The 17607-nt window shown below is 41.6% G+C and overlaps 1 protein-coding gene across 1 annotated transcript in view; it reads right to left on the reverse strand.

Annotated features, from left to right (window-relative positions):
- The window catches only part of ACOXL (acyl-CoA oxidase like), a 298517-nt gene that overhangs the window by 222860 nt on the left and 58050 nt on the right, over positions 1–17607 (reverse strand). Inside the window, exons 6-7 of the mRNA XM_075267702.1 lie at positions 5834–5948; positions 5433–5519 (exon numbers count right to left, since the gene is read on the reverse strand). Coding sequence (XP_075123803.1) covers positions 5433–5519; positions 5834–5948 — 202 coding nt within the window. The remainder of the gene's footprint in view (positions 1–5432; positions 5520–5833; positions 5949–17607) is intronic.

Below are 17607 nucleotides of genomic sequence, written 5' to 3' on the forward strand. Positions count from 1 at the left end.
CTGCTATTCCGGGGGGGGCGGATGTGCGGAATAGCAGCATCGCTCCTGCCGCTGCTGGCTTCATGCAGGGCAGGAGCATAGCAATGTTGCAGGCACCTGTGCCGGCGTCTAACCCTCCCCGGCAGCCGCCTCTCTATTACAGCAGATGCCGGGTCTGTATTCGCATTGTGAAGGCTAGACTGGTCACACCATCTATGAGTGTGCACGCAGGGCCAGCGGCATGTCGCCGCTGGCTTTGCAAATGTAACCCTGCCCACCAATGACGCAACAGAGCAGGAAGACAGAAGATTTTACAGCAACGAAGACTGGTGAGTATGCGACGTGGGAATACCCCTTTAATGTATCCCGGCCCTTAAGGAGTTATATTCCAGGATTAGAGACGCACGATCCCTGGAGTACCTGACAGTTTTACTCAATAACGAAGAAGGAAAGTTCCATTTAATCTGGAACCCATGGGATGAGTTCTGGGCTACTCTATCACTCTGATCTGGTTCAAATTTTGTCTCCCTTTTCCAGATGTCCTCTCCTATCTTCCTCTTTGTTCTCCTGTCTTGTCTTATCCTGTTTTGTTGCTGGTTTTACCCTTGGCCTTTGTTGACACTTGTTTGAATAACACATTATTTACATGCCTGGTTTTCTTATGTTTTTTATTATTGTTATTTTATTTGTTTTTGTTGGTTCATCTTGTGGATGTGTTGTTTCTTTTTATTATCTCCATTTTTACCTTGTTTTGTTACCTTCCTTATATAACAAAACTCTTTAAGGGCTCGTTCACACGGGGGGCGGTGGGGCGGATTTTGACCATATTTTGACTCTGGGAGCCAGGTCAAAACCCGCCTGCCACAATGTCGCGGTCACGGCTTCCCCCACCCCGGAGTCGGCTAAAATGAATGCGCCGACGTCGGAGGTTGCGGCTTCCGCCTGAAGAAAGGGCAGCTCGCTTCTTTTTTTCCGCCATTGGCAGTTGCCGATAGCGGAATATAGAACGCTAGTGGTCTCCATAGTTAATGTATGAAAATCAGCCACACTCCCTGAGAAGGAAGGAAAAAAGCTCTCTAGTGCCATATCTAGGTACATTAGCTGTCAAGCAAAGTCTGACCTACTAAATGGCCTTGAAACATGACTAAGGACACATGACAAACCAAAGGAACCCATATATTGGCAGCTAGCCCTTGCTCCTCGTGAGTAGAGAGTAGTGTACAGGTGGAGAAGGCGAGAAGCCTTTGACACTGCCCTTAGACGTCTGGGGCATTATCATACAGGCCCAAAGTCTTATGGTAGCAGTAGCAGCCTGTTGCCATACAGGCCCAAAGCCTGTGCTAGCAGTAACAGGCTATTACTACTACCATAGGCTTTGGGTCTATATGGTAATATCCCAGATCACGTGACATCTGGGATATTACCATATAGGCCTGAAGCCGGCTAGGATTAACATCTGATCCCGGAGAGGTGAGTAAAATTGTTTATTTTCTCTCACCTCCCCTGGGGCTCCGATTATTATACTCGGGGGTCTGAAAAGACCCCCAAGTATAATAATAGCGGCAGTGGGATCGTGGCTGGGGCTCGGGCCTACTCACTGCCGGCCGCAGGGGTCGGAAGTGAGCAGGCCCAGGGAGGTTGGTAAATAGGCCGATACCTGCTGGGAATACTTCAGCAGGTAGCGGCCTATTATAAAACAAACATTAAGTTCTCATAAGTTCTTCAGCCGCCACTGCTCATCTTCTCCCACGGCTGCTTGTCTTCTCCCGCAGCTGCTCCTGCGTCTCAGTGTAGGGGGCCTGATGACGCTGCCTGTGCTGAGACACACGACACACGCCGGGTGCAGGCCTGAGCTAACGTGGCCACGTCACCCGGCGTGTGATGTAGCCACAGGTGGTCGGTGAGGCAGCGCTGTCTTCAGGGTCGCCTTAAGAGGTTTCCAAGGCAGAAAAGATGCTCTCGAAACAGCTTGGGCTGCTCCAGCGGCCTCCCACAGATTTCTTACACTACGGACCAGTCATGTGACATTTTCAATAACTGTATTGACGCGAGTATAAGCTCAGGCGCACTTTTTCAGCACAAAAACTGTGCTGAAAAACTCGGCTTATACTCGAGTATATACGGTAAATATAAATAAATGTAAATAAAACCAAATACATTTATACAGAATAAACCATTCAAAGTTAGATTGTTACATGGAATCACTATATGAAGGGAACAATTAATTAGTATAGATACAAAGAGTCCATGGAAAAACTTGGAGAAATGTAAAAGTCTAAATAAATATGAATACAGACTTGTCCCTTCGTGTATACATAACGGAACAGAATATTTATAAACATCTATACCAATAAATAAGCACAATTAATAATATGTAATGTGTAAATTTCCTAAACTGATAGAGGTACCTAAACATATGGATAATGTATTGTATATCATGAATGAAGAATAATTGGAAGAAGAACCATGATAGGTATACTGGTGTAAAATGTCGGGAAGGGAGGGAGGGGGAAGGGTTGGGAATTCAAAAGGGCCAAAGGGAAACGGGCACTTGGGATATGAGTCAAGATTTGCCTATATCAAGATACTATTTCTGTGACTACACTTTTTAGTCTACCTACTCAGGTGTAGTTGTGGGTTATAATATGTGGGGAGAACCACATTACCATTCCATTGTAGACTGAATAGTCATAGATGTAATGTTCAAAAGGGCTTCTTGAAACATAGTGTTTCTAAACATGCCAAATTATGTCATAACTGTGATTTTTCTGGTTTTAAAACAACAACAAGCTTCATGAAGCTGTCATGCTTGACACCTAAACCCCGAAATGTGTAATCTGTCTACCAATAAAAATCTCAATACTCGCTATTCCGGTTCCGGTTGTTGTTCTTGAGGGAGTGAGCGCCCACCAGGATATTTTGGTTTTGTGAATACTACCAGAATCTAAAAGTTGACGTCCTTTAGCAACAATAACATCCAAACATTTTCTGTAGTTTCAAATAAGATTTGCAGAGAATTGATGAGGAATTTTGGACCATTCCTCCCTGATAATGTGTTTCAATTAATCAATATTTCTGGGATGCCTTGAATGCACAGCACTCTTCAGGTCATGCCACAGAATGTTGATAGGGTTATTGTCACAAATTTAACTTGGCCATTCAAAAACACAATATAGAATACACTCGCAGTATGTGAATTAATGTATGTTTAAATGTACATTGTGAAGCACAAAATTCTTCTGCATTTTGTTACCACATCCCCAACTTGCTAGATTAGGTTCTATGACTCACAGTACATTTATCTGATTTTTCCACTCAGAGTAGATGTTTGTGCATAACACGACAAAAACAATTTTTTTTATTCTTTTGTTCCTGTACTGTAAATGGCAGTTACAAATATCATTGTCATTGTGTAGAAAGTCACATGCCTTCTAGGCGTAATGCATCAAATTACTGAATATCTTTGTCACAATCTATGGTACTATTATCTGTCATTCTGATACAGCAGAAATGATTGACGCTAAAACTAAGGGTGACTACTGGTACAAATTACAGGTACCAATGAGTTACCAACAGGAATCAGTCAGTAGTGGGACCTATACATTGAGGGGCTTATTATCCTCTTCCTACCACTGCCATTCATTAGGAATGAAAGAAGGTTCAAGTCTTTGAACACTTATCCTCTTAGACGGTCAGGTCTCTTATTGATAATTGGATTTCACCAATTCTTCTCACTGTGGTTATGGCAACTAAGAAGGCAGTTTTATAATATATAAATTTCAGATCAGCAGACTATACAGGCTCAAATGGAGGGACACAGAAACATTTCGGACTAATTTTAAGCCTCACAGGGGAATCCTACATTTTTCGGCATGTGTGCTTAAATTTATCTCTTGACCCAAGGAAGGGATATATTGATAAAACAACTGAAAGCAGAAATTTCTACTCTTAAGGTACCGTAATTGGACCAAAAAAGACGACCAAATCGCAAACAAAAAAAAGCTGTGTTTCTGCAACTAGCCCTACTAGATAGCTAGCAACTAGCCTCAGCCCTAATCGGTTTTTATGATTGTTAGATGAGTAACAAAAACTGATTCTATAAATAATAAATAGTTAATAATAAATTTGTCAGATCAATCAGTCCCAGCCTGCCTTGTTCTCCGCCCCACTCACCTCTGTAAAAAATGGAGGGTTGGGTGCAGAAAGTGGAAGAACAACTCTATCTGAGTCAGTTTTCTGATGTAGAAGGAATAGTGAATCCTCCCCCCCTACCACCTCCAGTGTGTTCACGATATTATAGTTGATACTATAATTGTGGCAATATTAAATACCAGAGGTGTAACTTGACACTCTTGGACCCAACACAAAAACTATAATGGAGTCTTTACCTACCTTGTACCATTTAGAATACTAGTATATTTCATATGCCATATGCATTGTATTTCAGGAAAATGTGCTATTTAGTATATTTCTTAGCTTTTATTTTATGACCCAGTAGCAATAAACATCTCATCTTCTAGAACAGGGGTGGGCAATTAATTTTCCCATGGAGCCACATGAGAAATTGTAACGGTTCTAGAGGGCGACGCGCGGCGCTGCAAATTTAGCTCCACCCACTTCTCCGCTGACTCCGCCCATTCTCAATCATTTTTCCATGTGCCCCACAAAGTAAAATCCTCCTACAGTCACCCTAACATTATATCCCCCCACATTATAACGTTTCCCTCCAAATGTCCCACAGTATTAAGTCCCTCTCCTGGTGCCCCAGTATAAACCAGCAGAAACTAGAGGGGACATTAAACTGGGGCAGCTGGAGGGGGACATTAAACTGGGGGCAACTAGAGGCAGACATGTCTCCCTCCAGCTACCCCACATGGTTTAATATCCTCTTCCAGCTGCCCCAGTTTAATGTCACCCTTCATCTGCCCCTTAGTTTAATGTCCCCCCTACATGTGCATTAAGTTTAACTGCCCCCTACATCTGCCCCTAGTTCCCCCTCTTGCTCACACATGCTGTCTCTTCTCTCTTTATCATCCAGCAGCCTCCATTGCCGGAAGCTTGCAGAAAGTACACAGTCCCATGTGGCTCCGCCCACTAACGAGTCATAGCCTATCCTAGTGATAGGCTGTGATGACATCATCACAGGTCCTTGAAAAACCTTCCACTAGCCATGCGGGCCGGACAGAAGCAGTCAGAGGGCCAGATGTGGCCCGCAGGCCGCACATTGCCCAGGTCTGTTCTAGAACATACAATATGTGGTACTGGCTAACCACAAAAATTACATTTGCAAGTTCTCAAAGCACATGACATGTTTTCTAGCTAACATGGTTTTACACCATTTTTCCCTATATATCTTGTAGAATACAAATGTTATATAAAAAAAAAAATTTAAACACTAGTTTCAAATGTCACAAACTTTTTTGTTTCAAAAAGTAAAATAATAAAGCATGTACCTTCTTTGTACAGCATGTCTACAGCATCTACACCTGGATATACATTCCCATTTTGGTCTCGGATTGGAACAATAAAACAGTGTGGCCCTAGTGAAAAACATAAATAAAACGTTAACCTCTGATCTGACTTCACATGAACTTATTACCTGTTACATAAATTACATATCTGATTTATAGTCTAAGAGATCAGAACAAGTACTCACATGCTTAGTCTGCATTGGCATATACATATCCTGGCAATGTCTTTTATCTTCCAAGATAGCAAGATATGTAATGCAAACATAGCCAGCACTCTAATTAACTAGCTGTCTCCTTCAATGAACTGTCTCGTCATAGAATTGAGCAATTACCTGCACCTTACTGAAACCTTACATGTCTTAAGAGTAACCAGAGAAACAAACCTTGAGATCTTCCATTTATAATGAGCTGTGCAAATACAGCAGCATAATTCCCTTTCATTGTATTGCCAATATACATCTTCTGAGCATTCTCACAAGGGGTATGGATAATGAACTCCTACAGAAACAAATAATAGAAGACAGAATAACATAAGAATTGTATGGAAAGAGATACATAATAAGTTATCCATATTACAAAGGCACAATATATTTCTGACTATAACAATTTAGCTAAAAATTGTCTGCGACTTATTGTCTAAAGTCAGGAAGGAACAGCAGTCCCTGCTTTTGTAATGATCAGAAGTGCTGGCTGCTGACTGCCAGGTGAGTCCTGACTTAAGTAAATCTTCCCTTCAAGTGAAGCTTCACTGAGGCAGAGGTTCTCCTCAGAATTTTTCATAGGCAATGATTAGTCCATTCACTAGAGATATTATCTATATAATAGGAAAAGACAAAATTATTGTAACTTTCGTTCAACAATTGAATGGGACAGGAAGCAAAACCGGGAGACAAATTTGAGGGTCCTTGTGACTATGTGTTTTTGGTGACAACAATACATAGACAGTCATTGCTTCCACCTATATTACACAAGTGGAAGTAATTTTGAGAGTAATGGCAGTCCAAAAAGTGGGTGGCTGGGATTGGCAATATTGCTAGGTGGCTGTCATTTCCCTTGAGACTAGAAAAAGAAACACAAGCACTCCTTGGTGAACATCAATCTTGGTAACACAGAGGAAGGCAAGAGAAAATTCCAAACTGTTTTTCCCTTTTGGAGGGCACATCATTCTACTGTTTACCGAAAAAAGGAACGAGGCCTACAAAGAAAAGAACACAGTACCAATAGTCAAATATGGTGGAGGTTCAAAGGTGTTTTAGGGATGTTTTGCTGCCTTTAGCACTGGGTGCCTTGACTGTGTTCAAGGCATCATTAAATCTGAAGATTACCAAAGGATAATAATTTGGGTTGCAATTTTGGGCCCATTGTCAAAAAACTAGGTTTTGCATCTTAGGTCATGGGTCTTCCAGCAGGACAATGACCCCAAACATACTTCAAAAAGCACCCAGATATGGATGGAAATTTCTGTTGGGAGAAGGCAGCCATCAAATATTAGAGACCTAGAGCAGTTTACAAAAGAAGAAAAGTGGTCCAAAAGTAAAGTTGAGAGGAGTAAGAAGCTTGTGCTAGATGGCTATGGGAAGTGATTAATTTCAGTTATTTTTTGCAAAGGGTGTGCAACCAAATTTTAATTTGAGGGAGCCAGTAATTTTGTCTGAACCATTTTAGAAGATTTGCATTAAAATTATATCATTTTTGCCTGATATTTTCTCTGTTTTAGTGTTGTTCCACTACAATCAAAGGGAATAAACATGAGTATAACAAAACATGTGTAACTGCAATAATGTTATGAGAGAAATACTTCATCCTCTATTAAAATTTCAGAGGTGCTAACACTTATGGCCATGACTCTATGTCTATGGAAAAACATACAGTACAGACCAAAAGTTTGGACACACCTTCTCATTCAAAGAGTTTTCTGTATTTTCATGATTATGAAAATTGTAGATTCACACTGAAGGCATCAAAACTATGAATTAACACGTGGAAATATATACTTAACAAAAAAGTGTGAAACAACTGAAAATCTGTCTTATATTCTAGGTTCTTCAAAGTAGCCACCTTTTGCTTTGATTACTGCTTTGCACACTCTTGATGAGCTTCAAGAGGTAGTCACCAGAAATGGTTTTCACTTCACAGGTGTGCCCTGTCAGGTTTCATAAGTGGGATTTCTTGCCTTATAAATGGGGTTGGGACCATCAGTTGTGTTGTGCAGAAGTCAGGTGGATACACAGCTGAATAGACTGTTACTTTAACCCCTTAGTGACCAGCCTGTTTTGGACCTTAATGACCAAGCCAAATTTATGAAATTTGCCCTGTGTGACTTTATCAATGAATAATTCTGTAACAGTATATTGCATCCAAGTGATTCTGATATTGTTTTTTCGTGACATGTTGTACTTTACTGAGAAGGTAAAATTAGACTGATATAACTTGTGTAAATTTATTAAAAAAACTCGCAAATGCTGAAAATTTTGAAAATTTTTCAATGTTTTCCATTTTTAGCTGCGATATCTCACATATACACAATAATACAGGGCAAAAAACTTAGTAGTTATATATTTCCAAATGTTCCTTTTGTGTTTCAAGCATATTTGAGATAATTTTAGCATATTTGAGTAACTTAGACAATTTACAAGTTTATCAAGTTTATAAGCAAATTTTGGAAATTTTGAGTGTGTGATTTTTTCCTGAACCAAGCTATGTTTGCAGACAGGAATAGGTTGTATAATGATAGAAACTCCCATTAAATGACCCAATTTGGAAAACTAGACCCCTCCAGGTATTCTTTGAGGGGTATAGTGAGCATTTTGATCAAACAAATATTGTTTTGCAAGAATTATTACAAATGATGAAAAAAAATTCATTTTCATTTTCATTTTCTTCAAATATGTGTCATATTAAAGCCAGTTTTTTTGCACACAACACATCAAAAAGAAGAAACACACCCCAAAATATATCACCCCACTTCTCCCGTGTTAAAAAATGTCCATTTTGTGGCCTTAGTCCTATGTACGGACACACAGTAGGGCCTAAGAGGTAGGGAGGGCCAAATGGATTTCAAAACACAAATTTTGCTTGCAGATATTTTATGTCCATTGCACATTCAAACAAGATTTGAGTTACCAAAGCAATTGAAAACACCCATAAATGACACCATTTTATAAACTAGACCCCTTAGGGTATTCATTGAGGGGTATAGAGAGTACTTTGACCCTATAAGTTTTGAGAAAATTTGCGTCAAACAAAAAAAATTTCATATTTTTTACACAAGTGTCATTTTATAGGCCGTTTTTTTTGCACATAACACAAGAAAATGAAGAAAAACACCCCAAAATAGATGACCCCATTTCTCCCGTGGTCAAAAATGTACACTTTGTGGCCTTAATCCCATGTACGGACGCACAGTAGGGCCCAAAAAGAAGGGAGCACCAACTGGATTTCAAGACACAATTTTTGCTTCTAAATGTTTCAGGCCCATTGCGCATTCAAACAAGATTTGAGTTACCAAAACAATTGAAAACCCCAATAAATGACACCATTTTATAAACTAGACCCCTTGAAGTATTCATTGAGGGGTATAGTGAGTATTTTGACCCCATAGGTTTTAAAAGAATTTGCGTCAAACAAAAAATTCTCATATTTTTTACACAAAAGAGTAATTTTAAAGGCAGTTTTTTTGCACATAACACATGAAAATGAAGAAAAACACCCCAAAATAGATGGCCCCATTTCTCCCGTGTTCAAAAATGTACACTTTGTGGCCTTAATTCTATGTACGGACGCACGGTAGGGCCCAAAAAGAAGGGATCACCAACTGGATTTCAAGACACAAATTTTGCTTGCAGATATTTCAGGCCCATTGCACATTCAAACAAGATTTGAGATACCAAAACACTTGAAACCCCCCATAAATGACCCCATTTTATAAACTAGACCCCTTAAGGTATTCATTGAGTGGTATAGTGAACATTTTGACCCTATAGCCGTTTCACAGATTTTACTAACTTAGGGATGTGTAGGTTAAAAATTAGTAAAATGTACCTTTATTCCCAAAGTTTTCATTTTCACAAGGGGTTAAAGGAGAGAAAGCCCCCCACAGTTTGTTGCACAATTTCTCCTGAACACGGCAATACCCCATATGTGGCCATAATCTGCTGTATGGGGACATGGTGGGGCTCAGAATGGAATGAGCGCTATTTGGATTTTGGAGGGCAGATGTTGCTGGAATAGTTTTCAGGTGCCATGTCGCATTTGCTGAACCCCTAAAGTACCAATACAATGGAAACCCCTCAAATGTGACTCCATTTTAAAAACTACACCCATCAAGGAATGTATCAAGGGGTATTATCATTTTGAGCCTAAAAATGCTTCCCAAAAATTAATGTACAAAATGAAAATTGAAATTTTTAAAGAAATATGCCATTTCGGTGCCCAATACGTTGCACCCACTTTGTGTTGTCAGAGACCTGCACTCCTAAAACTATTAAGGGGCCATCCCGAGGGTCAAAAAATTATATATGTGGGTGTAAACTGCCGCTTGGGCACACAGCAGGGCTCAGAAGAGAAGGAGCAGTGCGCTTTTTAGCTATTGGGGTACAGTGTTAGAGGGACTTTCGGGGCGCCATGTTGCTTTTGCAGAGCCCTGAAGGTGCCAGTAAACTGGAATTCGCCAAGAAGTGACCCCATTTTGTAGGGGAAATTTTAGGGTCTCGGCAAATATGACATGGTGTCCAAAAACCAACAATCTAAATCTGCACTCCAAAAGCACATAGCGCTCCTTCACATCTGCGCCCTGCTGTGTACCCAAATGGCGGTGTATGCCCACATGTATGACACTGGTGTACCCTGGATAACGGACTTAATGCCATATGTAGGTAGAAAGGCTGTTTGGGCACAGCCGGGCACAGAAGGAAAGGAGCGCTATATTGGTTTTTGGAGCACAGTTTGGTTTTAGGACACCATGCCACTTTTGCAAAGCCCCTGAAGTGGAATCTGCAGACATCTCACCCCATTTTGGACACTACCCCACTGATGGCATTTATCAAGCAGTGTAGCGAGCATTTTAACCCTTGAGGGTTGCATTTATTTGGTTTCCAGAAATGAAATTGCGGCTGATAATGAGAAGTTAAAAATGAAGTTTTCCAGAGATTCGCCATTTCAGTATCTGATATGTTGTGCCCAACTTATGTCAGCAGAGATACACACTCCAAAAACTGTTAAGTGGGTATCCCGGGCATAACAGCTTTCAGAGCGTTCATCTCTGATACGAGTCGGACACAACATATTACGCACTGAAATGACGGATTCTTGGAAAAATTGGCATTTTCACTTCTCACAATCAGCTTTGTATTCATTTATGGATAATATGTTATAGCAACACTTGGGGGTTAAAAATGCTCTCTGCACCCCTGGATAAATCCTTCAGGGGTGTAGTTTCCAAAATAAGGTCACATATCAGGGGATTCCACTTTACTGGCGCTTCAGCTCTGCAAAAGTGTCATGGCATCCAAAAACCAAACCGTCTGTGCTCCAAAAACCCAATAACCCTTCTTTTCCCTTCTGTGTCCGGCTGTGCCCTAATATCAGTTTATACCTACATATGACATTACGTCCGTTATCCTGGGTACACCAGTGTCATACATGTGTCATACATGTGGCATAAACTGCAGTTTGGGCGCACAGCAGGGTGCAGAAGGGAAGGAGCGCTATGCGACTTTTAGAGTACAGATTCAGATGTTTGGTATCCGGACACCATGTCATGTTTGTAGAGCCTATAACGTACCAGAAAACTGGATTCCCCAAAGGAGTCACCCCATTTTGAAAACTGCACCCCTGAAAGAATATATCAGGGGGTGTAGTGAGTATTAGTACCCCGGACGTGATTGCAGAGGGGATGGCGAAGAGGGAATATATAAGCGGTGTGGAGGACATTGCAAACACCACATTCCCTACTATGTCCCATGATTGGGGGAGTCACTCTGGGGTCACTTAGGGGGTCACTTCCGGTGTCTTTTCCCTCGTAAGCTGTAAATCTGGGGTGTCCCCTGATATCCGCTTGCACAGCTTATATATTCCCTACCTGACGCAGCCAGTTGTATTCTAATGATTTGGCGATTTTGGGGTTGTTTGTCTTCACATTACTAGATGCTATATTTTCTTTATTTTTCTGGTGACGTGGCCATATAAGGGCTTGTTGTTTGCGGGATGTGATGCATTTTGTAATGACACCATTTTTGGGTGCCTACAACTTATTGAATACATTTTATTAACCCTTTTTTGCAGGATTTTTTAAAGAAAATCAATCCTGGCATTGCATTCTACCTTTTAAATTTTTCGCCATGCAGCGTACAATATAAGTAACATGTTCCCTTTATTCTGCGGGTCGGTACGGTTACGGCGATACCTCATTTATAGTATTTTTTTATGCGATACTAATTCTGTAGAATAAAAACACATTTAGGGACATAAATCAATGTTTTTTGCATCGCCATCTTCTGAGAAGCGTAACATTTTTATTTTTCGGTTGACAGTGTTGGTTGAGGGCTTATTTTTTGCGGGACAATGTGCGCTTTTTATTGGTACTGTTGTGGGGTGTATATGACTTTTTGATCACTTTTTATAGCATATTTTGTAAGGTGAGATGGCGAAAAATCACTACTTCCGGCGGGTTTTTTCCGGGATTTTTTTTCGACGTTCACCGTATACATTAAATATTGTTGGAGTTTTATTGTTCAGATTGTTACGGACGCGACGATACCAAATATGTATTGTTTTTATTAAGTTTTAGGGTTTTTTTAATATAATTCATTTTTTATAGAAAAAAGGAAATTTTGGGGCTTTATAAGTTTATTCATTTTTATCAGACACTTTATTTATTTATTTTTCACTTTTTATTTTTTACTTTTACACTTTTTACTTTAGGACACTTGGATTAGTGATGCTTTGATAAAAGCATCACTAATTCTCTATCAGACGCTGCAGGACACAGCTGTCAGTGTCTTGCAGCGTCTGGAGGAAATCAGACGCAGGGGCTGCCTGCGTCTGACTTCCTCTTAAAGCGGCAGGATCAACCAGGTATTGGGGGTCTTTTGGAACTGAAGGGGTTAAAAACCCCCGATCGGAGCCCCCTCCGATGGGGGGTAATGGAGCAGGGTCTTAGCTGTCAGATACAGCTAAGATCCGCTCCAATTACATCGGCACTGACAGGGAATCCTTCCCTGACTGCCCGACGTAATTTTACTATAGGGCAGTCAGGAAGGACCTGTCAGTGCCGACGTAATTTTACTATGGGCCGGTCGTTAAGGGGTTAAGACTTTTAAGTCAGTCAGTCCGAAAAATTGGGAAAACTTTGAAAGTGTCCCCAAGTGTAGTTGCAAAAACCATCAAGCGCTATAAAGAAACTGGCTCACATGAGGACCGCCCCAGGAAAGGAAAACCAAGAGTCATCTCTGCTGTGGAGGATAAGTTCACCTGAGTCACCAGCCTCAGAAATCGCAGGTTAACAGCAGCTCAGATTAGAGACCAGGTCAATGCCGCACAGAGTTCTAGCATCAGACACATCTCAATCACAACATTTTACAGTGCTTGCAAAGTGCATGGGATTCATGCAAATCCCATGCCCACTTTGCGGCAAATATCGCGGCACGGACACGCTGTGATTTTCAAAACCGTCACGGTTTTGAAAATCTCGGCATGTCAATTATATCTACAGAAACGCCCGTGGCTTTCCCTTAGATATACAGTCCTATGAAAAAGTTTGGGCACCCCTATTAATCTTAATCATTTTTAGTTCTAAATATTTTGGTGTTTGCAGCAGCCATTTCAGTTTGATATATCTAATAACTGATGGACACAGTAATATTTCAGGATTGAAATGAGGTTTATTGTACTAACAGAAAATGTGCAATATGCATTAAACCAAAATTTGACCAGTGCAAAAGTATGGGCACCCTTATCATTTTATTGATTTGAATTCCCCTAACTACTTTTTACTGACTTACTGAAGCACAAAATTGGTTTTGTAAGCTCACTGAGCTTTGAACTTCATAACCAGGAGTATCCAATCATGAGAAAAGATATTTAAGGTGGCCAATTGCAAGTTGTTCTCCTATTTGAATCTCCTCTGAAGAGTGGCATCATGGGCTACTCAAAACAACTCTCAAATGATCTGAAAACAAAGATTGTTCAACATAGTTGTTCAGGGGAAGGATACAAAAAGTTGTCTCAGAGATTTAATCTGTCAGTTTCCACTGTGAGGAACATAGTAAGGAAATGGAAGACCACAGGGACAGTTCTTGTTAAGCCCAGAAGTGGCAGGCCAAGAAAAATATCAGAAAGGCAGGGAAGAAGAATGGTGAGAACAGTCAAGGACAATCCACAGACCACCTCCAAAGAGCTGCAGCATCATCTTGCTGCAGATGGTGTCACTGTGCATCGGTCAACAATAGAGCGCACTTTGCACAATCAGAAGCTGTATTAGAGAGTGATGAGAAAGAAGCTGTTTCTGCAAGCACGCCACAAACAGAGTCACCTGAGGTATGCAAATGCACATTTTGACAAGCCAGCTTCATTTTGGAAGAAGGTCCTGTGGACTGATGAAACAAAGATTGAGTTTTTTGGTCATACAAAAAGGCGTTCTGCATGGCATCCAAAAAAAAACAGCATTACACGAAAAACACTTGCTACCCACTGTAAAATTTGGTGGAGGTTCCATCATGCTTTGGGGCTGTGTGGCCAATGCCAGCACCAGGAATCTTGTTAAAGTTGAGGGTCGCATGGATTCCACTCAGTATCAGCAGATTCTTGAGAATAATGTTCAAGAATCAGTGACGAAGTTGAAGTTACGCCGGGGATGGATATTTCAGCAAGACAATGATCCAACACACCGCTCCAAATCGACTCTGCATTCATGCAGAGGAACAATTACAATGTTCTGGAATGGCCATCCCAGTCCCCAGACCTGAATATCATTGAACATCTGTGGGATGATTTGAAGCGGGTTGTCCATGCTCAGCGACCATCAAACTTAACTGAACTTGAATTGTTTTGTAAAGAGGAATGGTCCAAAATCCCTTCATCCAGGATCCAGGAACTGATTAAGAGCTACAGGAAGCGACTAGAGGCTGTTATCTTTGCAAAAGGAGGATCTACTAAATATTAATGTCACTTTTCTGTTGAGGTGCCCATACTTTTGCACCAGTCAAATTTTGGTTTGATGCATATTGCACATTTTCTGTTAGTACAATAAACCTCATTTCAATCCTGAAATATTACTGTGTCCATCAGTTATTAGATATATCAAACTGAAATGGCTGCTGCAAACACCAAAATATTTAGAACTAAAAATGATTAAGATTAATAGGGGTGCCCAAACTTTTTCATAGGACTGTAATTGTAACAGAAAGTCCGCAGAGGAAAACTCCATGAACTTTCTGTTCAAAGCGCTGCGGGAAGAACCGCAGTGCGTTCATGCCACGGTTGTTTCTGCAACAGATTTATCATGCTGCATTTTTACTGCGGTTTTCACACTCTCGGTAGAAATCTATGGAGGGAAATTGACATTGAGATGCTGCGTTTTTCAAAAACTGCATTTCCGCAGCGTTTTTTTCCGTTGTGTGGGGCTAGGATTAGAAAAAAATAGCATTCACTATGCTGGTACTGTAAAACGCAGCGGTTTTTTCCGCTGTGTTTCCGCAATGCCCAAAAATGCCTTAGGCTGAGGCCCCATATTACAGAAACGCAGCTTTTTGTTTTTTTGTTTTGCTGCATTTTTTTTTTTTAGCCAAAGCCAGGAGTGGATTGAGCAGAAGGTAGAAGTATAAGAACTTCCTATATGTTTACCATTACTTTTGTTTGCCATTCTTTGCTTTGGCTCAAAAAAAAAAAAAAAGAAAAAAAAGTGAGTTATTAGTAGCCAGATGTATAACTTTACTTTTATCCACAATAATAAAGTTGGTTGAGTGGATGACTTAACACTTTAAAATGTATGAACATTTTCCATATACCGCACTATACTAAATAGCTTGGTGTCATGTAGAAAAATAGAAACCATGCAATTAATCCTACTTTCTATATCTTTAATAAAAAAGTTAAGTAACAAGGGACCCATAACATTGGGGTATAGGAAACATTGACTATAACTCTCCCGAAATCGCCACCTGACCGGCGAAAGTTGTCTCCGGCTCCGCTGCAGGACCTGACATGACGTCAGTGTAGGTCTTTCACCGGGCCTCCTATTGGTGCGCAGCGGTGTGTGGGCGGGCCGCAGGGACAGCAGAGCGGCCCCATACATTGGCGGCGATGTGTGGGTGGGCTGAATGAGCAAGTCCGCGCTGAAGAACATGGCAGCTCCGGAGTGCCGCTGCCATGCCAGCCGGCTGAACAGTGCCTGATGCCGGTTTACTATGCAGCTGCGCTATCATCCGTGCGGTGGAGAGCCGCGCGTCCCCGCGTACTGTGTGGCCGGAGGAGCAGACGTCTAGGAAAGGAGCAAACATGCCAGATGATGTGGTGGCTGCGCCACACATACCTCCCCAGGATCTATATGGTGAGTGCAGCAGGGGGTACGGGTTTTGAGGATGCGGGGTTTGGGGAGGAAGGAGAAGTGTGAGGGGAGGTGGGGGGTTCAAGGGTAGGCCCGCGGGGGGAGTGTCCCGGGGGGGGGGGGGTTGTGTGTGTTGAATTGGTGGGGGTCGTTGTCGCGTGCTGCCGAGGGGGGCGGCTGCTGCATTAGGGGCAGGAATGGCGGCCGCGGGTGTGCCACGGTAGAGAAACAACCTCGGCGCTGCCGCGCATGCAGGGGGGAAGAGGACAGGTGCACGGGAGAAGGTGGGGCCGCGCTGGAGGTGAAACGCACAGAGAGTGAGGGGGCAGCGGATGAAATCGCGGGTAATGCTAGTTATTATTATTTTAGAGTGTAACGGATATCACTAGAGACGTATTTTACTCTATAATGTTCAGGTATGGACAGGGCAAGGATTGGGTGAAATGTAAACTTTATTCATGACTTTGTGTATATGTTGTGTAAGTGTTTGGTGCAACTTTTTTTTTTGGTGCTGCTACCTGGACAATGGTAAATGTCTGAGTGACAGCGCCAATAAACTTCCTGGTTATGTTCAGGGGGTATAACATAAGAATACCCCTCTAGTAAAGCTCAGGGGGGAATTACATTATACCTGTTTGTGACAATTAGAGTGCAAAAGTATAGTATGCGCTCTGATTGACAGGAGGGAGGAAATAGGGACTAAAGCCCCTTCTCCCCCCTCCTGGGGTCACATACAGGTTAGGCACAGAGACAGAGAAAATGCTTCTCTATGTCTCTGTGCAATCTGCAGGAGTCCTCCTCCCTTTCCTGTTACAGTACACTAATGCTTCCCGAGACAGGAGGGGGGGACACTGTAAAGTCCTGTATCTCGGGACTCGTTTGGGCTATGAAGATAATTTTAGATTCATTTTAAAGATGAGAATCTCATCTTTAAAATGATACTAAGTTCTTCATAATAGCCCTTACAGATTTTGAACAAATTGCTGTTAAATATGCTGTCGGGAATTGAGATCTTCAATGAGATCTCAATCTCCAATAGCGTTTTCAACAGTGAATCGCTTCGGCACAGTAATAGTTAACACAAAGTCCTTGGTATCATTTTAAAGATGAGATTCTCTTCTTTAAAATGAATCTAAAATTATCTTTATAGCCCAAACTAGTCAGGAGATATGGGTTTTAGAAGTAAGGACGTAGCTTCTACGTCCTCAGCTACACAAGTGACATCCTGGGAGGACGTAGAGCTACGTGCTTGGCAAGAAAAGGGTTAAACAAGTCCCTTCTGGAATCCAATCCTCTTGGGACAGACACCTGTCTGTCTCCAACTGGTCCACGGTTCACCTGATCCTGTAGTTTACCAGCAGCACTCTCCTGCTGTGTGCAACTCCCCCGAAGGAGTTGGGCACCAGGTATAGGTGTGGTCAAGGTCATTTACAACTCTGTTTTTGTGTTGCTCTCCAGATCCCTCTAGGTTCACACCCTCACACTGGACGCCAGATATAGGTGTGACCAAGGTCCTTTACAACCCTGTTTTTTGGGTTGCTCTCCAGCGCCCTCTAGGTTCACACCCTCACACTGTATAAATATACATCTCAAAACAGTACTAAGCAACCACTA

This window comes from Leptodactylus fuscus, chromosome 3 (assembly GCF_031893055.1).
Source record: "Leptodactylus fuscus isolate aLepFus1 chromosome 3, aLepFus1.hap2, whole genome shotgun sequence".
In the NCBI taxonomy this organism is placed as follows: Eukaryota; Metazoa; Chordata; class Amphibia; order Anura; family Leptodactylidae; genus Leptodactylus; species Leptodactylus fuscus.